The sequence below is a fragment of the Triticum urartu genome, chromosome 6A (genome assembly GCF_056163025.1).
Source record: "Triticum urartu cultivar PI428250 chromosome 6A, HENAU_Tu73, whole genome shotgun sequence".
Taxonomy (NCBI): domain Eukaryota; kingdom Viridiplantae; phylum Streptophyta; class Magnoliopsida; order Poales; family Poaceae; genus Triticum; species Triticum urartu.
Window position 1 is genome coordinate 379877010 of NC_141878.1, and position 8285 is coordinate 379885294.

At 39.8% G+C, this 8285-nt stretch overlaps 1 protein-coding gene across 23 annotated transcripts; it reads left to right on the forward strand.

Moving 5' to 3' along the window:
* Window positions 1-1202: 1202 nt before the first annotated feature.
* Window positions 1203-7825, forward strand: LOC125532282 (uncharacterized). Of its 23 annotated transcripts, none has more exons than XR_015608278.1 (11): window positions 1203-2022; window positions 2353-2486; window positions 2597-2674; window positions 2764-2854; window positions 3655-3805; window positions 3910-4041; window positions 4448-4514; window positions 4587-4636; window positions 4714-4775; window positions 5569-6640; window positions 7419-7825. XR_015608278.1 is itself a non-coding variant. In XM_087528046.1 (9 exons), exons 5-9 carry the CDS (start codon window positions 4495-4497, stop codon window positions 7550-7552), a joined length of 327 nt encoding a protein of 108 aa, XP_087384172.1. In that variant the 5' UTR covers window positions 1207-2022; window positions 2764-2854; window positions 3655-3805; window positions 3930-4041; window positions 4448-4494; the 3' UTR covers window positions 7553-7825. The 23 variants fall into 23 exon arrangements, 5 of the variants coding, with proteins under 5 accessions (XP_087384172.1, XP_087384171.1, XP_087384170.1 ...); XR_015608275.1 differs by having other exon boundaries at window positions 1204-2022; window positions 2353-2420; window positions 3930-4041; XR_015608271.1 differs by lacking the exon at window positions 2597-2674 and having other exon boundaries at window positions 1205-1768; window positions 1901-2022; window positions 2353-2420; window positions 3930-4041.
* Window positions 7826-8285: the final 460 nt, after the last annotated feature.

An 8285-nucleotide genomic window follows, 5' to 3' on the forward strand; every position in this document is an offset into this window, starting at 1 on the left:
AAGATTTGCACATATCGCATGAACGAAACGAATCTGAAAACATACCGATATTTGTTGAAGAAAGATGAGATGTCTTCCGGGGCATCCCCAAGCTTGGACGCTTAAGTCTCCTTAAATATTTAATTAGGGTGCCTTGGGCATCCCAAAGCTTGAGCTCTCACCTCTCCCACTTCTCCTCACATCAAGACATCCTCGATCTTCGAACACTTCATCCATACAAAACTCAACAAAAAGCTCGGTAAGATCCGTTAGTATAATAAAGCAAATCACTATTCTAAGTACTGTTGCAAATCAATTCATATTTTGTTTTTGCATTGTAGATACTGTAATATAATTTTTTCATGGCTTAATCCACTGATATAAATTGATAGTTTCATCAAAACAAGCAAACTATGCATCAAAAACAGAATCTGTCTTAAACAGGACAGTCTGTAGTAATCTAAATATCCACCATACTTCTGGTACTCCAAAAATTCTGAAAAAATTAGGAAAAACAAAAAATTTGTATAGAAAGACAGTGCAAAAAGTTTCAGAACCGTTTGACGTTCCAGTAAAAAATGTAAAATCGCGCACTACAACCAAAGTTTCTGTTCTCCATCGCACAGACCAACAAGCAATGTAAACATCCTAAAAGCAAATCTTGACACATTATTTTTATAATAAAATGGAATTGTACAAGGGAATAATTATTTTTGTTGAGAAAGTTTCTGTAATCAAGATTCACATAGTTTCCGTGAGCATGAACAAAGTTCAAGAAGCTCTTCCACTTCAACAATGCTTGTCTCTCTCACTTTCATTTTCTTTTTTGAAAAGTTTTGGGTTCCTCTATGTTTTTTTGTTTTTAAACTATATAAAAGCACTCAACAGAAATAAATGACTCTCTAAAACTTACAGGTTGTCTCTCTGACAACACTTTTTTTAAAGCCATTAAGCTACGCATAAGGTACTCAAGTAATGAATCCATCCAGATCCCAAGGTATATCAAAGACAATTTTAATTAACAATAATTTATGATTTAGTAGTGAGCATAAAGTAACATATTTAAAACTATAAAGAGGCTAGCTAACTCACCTTCACAAGGCTTTCCCCACTGAAGAATCGTCGACCGTCCGATCTATCTTTCTGGCGCGCCTGAGCCGTTGGATCTTCACTTGCGGTTAAATTATTTTCACCTCACGGTTCATTTTTCTGTCCAATGATTAATGGGCTCGTCTTGTGTCTGTATTGGCTGGGTAAGCGGCGCCCGGGTGAGAGAGAATTTGTCCCATCCGCGCGCCGCGCCCGCACCCAACGCAACCCAATCCCCTCGTCCCGCACGCCGTGCACACTCCGGTCCCGTCATCCCGCACGAACCCTAGGAGAGAGAGATAGGAAGATGAGAGGGAGAGAAAGGGGAGAGGAGAGGAGAGGAGAGGGAGGTCCGGCAGCGGACGGGAGAGGGTGACCGGCCGGCGTCGGCCTACACCGGCGTCGGCCTGCGCCCCTCCTCGCGCACGAACCCTAGCTGAGAGACAAAATGAGGGGGAGAGAGAGAAGGAAGGAGAGGAGGGAGAAAGAGAGAGGAAAGAGGAAAGGGAGGTGCGGCGGCTGACAGGAGAGAGGGTCATCGGCCGGCGCCGGAGAGGACGGGCCCGACCTGGACGCGACTTGGAGGTTGGCGGCGGCTCGATCCACTCCTGGATCGGGAGCTGCGACGAGGCTGGGGCTCGGGCGCGTTGTACGGGAGTGAAAATGACTGCAAGGTGAAAATTTCTGCTCTCCCCAGTAGGTACAGTTAGTATGAAATAGGAGTAATACATCCTAGACCCAGCTCTCCATTATTAGAATTTGGTTGCTACTTCTTGCTGATCAGTTACAAAGTATTAATTCAAGTAATTTGTTATGTATAATTTGTCAAAAGCAATTGGATGTTAATCTGCTATGGGCAGCGGCGGTGCATCAAGGTGCAAGGCAGCAGCGACATGTTCATAGTACGCTAAAGGATGAACTCCTACTTTTTCTGATGCTAGCTCCTTGCTGCAGGTGAGCTGCCACCTTCTCCCCCATATGTTAGCATTGTGCTTTGCAAACTGAATATTTTAGCATATTGTTTCAACCAAACATGATGTGATATTTTAGACTAACTAAATAACCTCTAGAATTTTGATCCTGATTAGTATATAGACATTGGCCATTGGCCATATTTGTTACAAAAAAAAAGTGATGTGATATGCATATGCATTTGCAACTCTTGAGATTTAAAAAAAAAGAGTTGTTATGTGACCCTCCCTTTGCTACTGTAATATAGAAGTAACGTCAAAAAACTCATGCTGGGTGCCAACTGATGTATCTCATTGCTTACATATATACCAGCCTGCTTACATCTCCCAAGATATCCTCTTGGTCAAGGCAATTGCACATGATGAAGCCACTCATTTTAGGTCAGTCCATGGCATGTGTCTACTTCCTTTAGATGATTCTTCTATGCGACGGTTGAAAAATATAAGGTTTGCCGTGTGATATTGCTTTCTTTGGTGTAGTGGTATACCACACTCTGAGCAATAGGACCAAAAACAGAAAGATAAATTTTCACAATTTGATTCCTCATATTTTCCAGAAGTACGGCCACCTTCTGCACAATGCCCTTGCATTGGTGTTCTTATCAAATAAGTTTCTTTCCGTAGAATTTGTTCAGGTCTTGTCTCGCTCACACCTCAAAATGCGAGTTTGGGAGCGCGGTGCTGGCATAACTGATATCCCCCTTGATCTTTGTTAAATTTGTAGGATATGCATTGTGCTTAAACATGAGTGCTCGCTCGCTGAACGTTGGCCCTCGGATGAATTCGACGCTTGAATCGAGCTGACGAGCCCCATGGTTGGTTTCTCCTCCTACCTTCAGATCCACTCTTGCTCATTCTCCTTCTGTCCCCATATTTGGTTTCTCCTTTAACTCCAAATCCACTCTTGCTCATTCTCCTCTTGACACATGTGTTGCATTGTCACCTCAGTTCTAGGCAGTGATTACTACTCCCTCCGTTCCTAAATATTTGTCTTTCTAGAGATTTCAACAAGTGACTACATACGGATCAAAATGGGTGAATCTACATTCTAAAATATGTCTATATACATCCGTATATGGTAGTCCATTTAGAATCTCTAAAAAGACAAATATTTAGGTACGGAGGAAGTAGAAAGCATTATCACGTTTGAGTGCATTTTCATACTTTTTGAAGCATTTTAATTTTATGGATATGGGCATTCAGTTGAGAACTGAGAACAATTTTGTTGCACTTCTTCAGATGATAATTTTATCGGTTATAGTTAGTTAGTTACAATTACTAGAAGTAGCAAAGGTCTGGGTTATATTAGAGCTTGAGTTGGGAGCTATGCCTTTTTACATTCCAGATTATGCAAAGAGATTGCCATATTTTTTTTTCTGTTTCGGTTTAGTATATTCCCTTATATGTCCAGTTTGTTTTCCGCAGAACAAAATATAAATGTTCATGTTGTAATGGATGGATATGAATTGATGCCATCGTCATGTCATGTAAATTAATTGCAGAGCAGATCTATATTTTTGTTGGCACTAAAAGTGAAAACAAATTTGGGACCAAAACTTTTCAAATAGCTCTGAATATAAATTGCGACCTTATGCTGTCTGGGGTGGAGCTGCAGGGGGTGAGAGGCGGATAACAATACGAGAAGGAGCATGCCATCGAGGAGTGCAAGCAGCGGCACTCCTCCGCAATGGGGTATGGCTGCGGGGGAGGGGACGCGGCCAACGACAGGAAGAAGGAGCAGGTCGTCGAGGACTACAAGCAGCAGGGTAAGATGTGTATATTTTCAAACGATCTTGACTGTTTTGCAACATGTATTGTATTTCCAGGGATGATCCTTTTGCTTATTTATTATTTGCTATGTTCTCTGAAGATTATTTTTGGCCCATACAGTTTCCTTTGACTGGAAGTCTGAAACTGAAGATAGGGCATATTGTTTTGGTTCTGAGTGGCCGGAGATATTGTGGCTTGATGTCCCTAGAGCAATCGGACCCTTCCAAGATAGGTGAGCCTGATTTCTTCTGAACTCTTGCACCACAGTACATGAAAAGGAATATGTCTGCCTATCAGCACCATTTCTTGAGGAGGATTGTTGTTTCCCCTTTATTTTGGCACACCTTTCATGTGCTGGAGTTTTTCTAGGTAACTTTACATACTAGGCATCAGTGCACTTTTAGATAGTACATTAGCCCCGATGGTGCTATCTTTAATATCTATTTTTGCGCTTTTCAAATTTTCTACTACGCTATTTATCATGTTCAGGGATTGTGACTTTACACATGTAATGCTGATTTGAAAACTTCCCTTGATTTGTTCCTCAAATGTTCTGAGAGAGTGTTGCGTATTAGGAAACCCCTTGGATAGTTAAGGTGTTGTGTCAGCTGACTAATATAAAGTTATATTTCCAGCAGAAGATCTTTGGGATTGACGTTCTGATGAGAAAGTAGCATACGGATGGATGGACATGAACTATTCAGTGTAGGTTCAAACAATTCATTCATTCATTGCAGGTTCAACATGTCTCATTATGTCTTTTTGCTTCATATTCAGGGTCGAACTGCGCTATATTTCTTTCATTGAGGCGAGGGTGATTCCAGTAGGTGAGGTGCATTTTAGACATCTGGATGTCTTGCTATGTTCAGGTGGTACCATGTCTAAATTAAGATTTCCCTTGCAGATTTTGCTTGGCGTACTCGCCTTTTTTTATTGAAGTTGGGTGTCCGTCTTCTCTGCGGCAAGGTGAGCTTATCCCATTTACTTTGTTCAATCCAGAGTCAAGATTCATATCCCCTTCACTGTCATTTCATTTGTGAGAATTTATTCCATTGATCCATGTTGTCGGCATCCTGACAATTTATCTTTTTCTGCTGATCACAATTGGTTCTGAACACACCGGCCCATCTCATTGAGGAAATTCCCCTGCTCTGCTTAATTAAAATTAATGTGAAATATGTTTCTACCAAAACTAATTACAATTTATTCTTTTTAGTTTCTACTGATTTTTCACTATGAAATATTGGGGCCCGAGTAGTTCAGTTCAATTCCCGGTGGATATAGCACACACATGTATCATCGCTGTTATCGTAATTGATACCAACACCTTGACTGAATCGCAGAGTAGACTGCCCTGATAATTCTTGCACAGCTAAGCTATCTGTAACATAGAATAGACTGTGAGCATGCCCTGGGGACCTGTCTAAATAATTCCTGTACACATGGACGCTGGGTATGTTTGTAATCGCCCAAGAAATTGGCAGCTGGAGATTATTTGTTGAAAAATCTAACGGTGTTTCGTTACCATCAGCTGCTATTTCAGTAGTTCTAAAATGTTCTACAAGATAATGTATAATGAGTACGTAGCTATGTTCATGTATGTATAGCTTTGCATAATAATGTTTTGTATGGCAAAGGTTCATATGGTTGGAAGGGAAATTAGTAGCTGCACCTTGGTACCTGCAAATAATTTGTTTTACAGTGTCCCTTGATGGTTCTCCACTTCAGACACTAAAGATATCGATGGTGCTTTGTTTAGGATCTGGGGAGTCAGATTGCGGATTACATGTAGTGGGGAAGTAGAGAGGGGGACGAGGAAGAGGACACCGTCGGTGGCGTGCTATATCTCACTAGGCGACAATGTCGAGAGCGTGCCTGGCATCAAGAACCTGACATGCTTTTCCGAGTGTTAGTTGAGGTGAGCCACCTGGGCCGGTCTATGGGTTGAGGTGGTTTGATAATCCTGGGTTGTTCCTCTTTTTCCTGCGTTTTTTTTTCAGGAAATGACTTTATTTATTGGAAAATGGCAATATCGTTTACAAGTATACATGAAACAAACTATTTTTCCTACGCCTCTTTGTTCTGTGTAATGGTGCTCTTGGTTGAGTGTGCTGACGAAAGAGATTCCATGCTACAGGCTAGGTAGCTTCTCAGTAACTCTTCGTGATTTGCTTGCAATGTTATACTTTGCAAAATTGTTCCTTGCAATCCTAAAATGGTTTCTCAAAACATGGGAAAAATTACATTCTAAAAATTGTAGGCACACTGAGTGAAGCATATATATAAATTCTATTATAACAGAGGTCAGGTATATATATGCAAATTGTTATAATATGATTTTATTAGAATAGAGGTCAGGTACTGCCATGACGTAAGGAGGGAGTGACACCAAGTTTTATATATATTGTGATTTCAGTTTTCATCAATGTCGCTATTATTATTATCTCTTTGTAACTTCATATAAAATCAGTACTGACATGGTCATCTTACAGTGTAAAAATGGTAGGTGGTAGAATCATAACCTGTGACTGAGTGCCTTAAGAAGTTCTTTTCATTATTGTTAATTAATATAATGTTTAGGGCCAGTTTATATGCGTCGTCGAAAAATATGAGTAAAATCAGTGAATATTTTGCATTGCCTTGGTGTTTGGTGTGTCTATTGCATAATCCTTTTCTTTTTTGCTTCTCTTTCCAAGCAAGGACCAGGCTGGGAACATATGTTTATAATGAAGTTCTTTCATTGCACATCTATGCTGTCGCGGCAACACAGGCCAATACACATTCAGGAAATATGTCACCAACTTCCCCAAGGTCCCGCATCGTCTACTCAGGTTAATTCTCGGTCTACAACCTCCAAAACCTGTAGTTCTATTTTAAAAAATGCTTAAGCGCCCATTGCTCTAAGCGTCAGCCTGTCGCTTTGCTTATGCTTCATGCTTTCCTGAACATTGATTTCTATCAAACTTGTTTTTTAAGTTTTCATGCTGATTACTGATTGTGGGAGCTGAATTGTGCTCCGGTGGAAGTGTTAGAGTGTAGCATTTTTGTAAGCATAATCTATATCCATTCCTATTGGGAACATACCCATGTAGGTTTTTGTAAGAATCTTGTAGGAGCATGCTACTAGGACTTATGTAGATTGGCTATTCTAGACATTGGCATGAGAATGGTCTGCATCCTATATATGGTCTTAGTGCATCTAAAAAAACACGTGTTAAATAACTGTCAGCACAACGGTTTCTAACCAATAGAAAGTTACTCCCGTTGGTATATATGAGGCAATGTCTAATTTTTTTTAGAATAATGGTTTTATTAATTGGATGATTATCACTTTCATGGTGCGCCTACTTTCAGATATGTAAAATCCAGGACTCTTATGTAATGTGCCTTCAATATCTATTCAACAGTTGAATAGCAACATCAAATCATTCTCTCGAACTTATCATATCATGCTCTCTAACTTCTTGACATTTAATTTCAATTAAACAAATCTTGTTCATAGCAAAAAAACATTTTATAGAAAAATAGCCCTTTATTCTGTTTATTATCTCTAGCTACTTCTACTGTAGTCCTTGCTTAATACTGATGTTTGTCTTGTGATTGATTCAGGATATTCTGTGCCCCAAGCCCTACAGAATAATGCCCAGTCTAATTTCAGCAGTGGGCATGACAGCCTCAAACTTCTCTCTTCAATATTGAAGAAGCGGCTTACTCAGATCAATGGGCATGCACCATGCACTTAGAAAAATAGCTAAAGAGTACACGATATTCCTAGAGTAAATAAAGGGCATGTTGTGCTCATAAGTTAGACAGAAGCAAAATGTTATTTATTATGCTCCTGTTGTATCCTCGGACATTTTCTTCCACCTACAAATACCACAGTATTGAATATCTACTTTCCCACTGTTGTATTGATAACCCACAAGTATAGGGGATTGCAACAGCTTTCGAGGGCAGAGTATTCAACCTAAATTTATTGATTCGACATAAGGGAAGCCAAAGAATATTCTCAAGTATTAGCATAGCAGTTGAGTTGTTAATTCAATCACACCTGGAAACTTAGTATCTGCAGCAAAGTGTTTAGTAGTAAAGTAATATGATAGTAGTGGTAACGGCAACAAAAGTAAAGACAACAAAAGTAATGTTTTTAGTATTTTGTAGTGATTGTAACAGTAGCAGCGGAAAAGTAAATAAGCGTAAACCAGTATATGGAAAACTCGTAGGCACCGGATCGGTGATGGATAATTATGCCGGATGCGGTTCATCGTATAAGAGTCATAACATAGGGTGACACAGAACTAGTTTCAGTTCATCAATGTAATGTAGGCATGTATTCCGTATATAGTCATATGTGCTTATGGAAAAGAACTTACATGACATCTTTTGTCCTACCCTCCCGTGGCAGCGGGATCCTATTGAAAATTAAGGGATATTAAGGCCTTTTTTTAATAGATAACCGGAACAAAGCATTAGCAC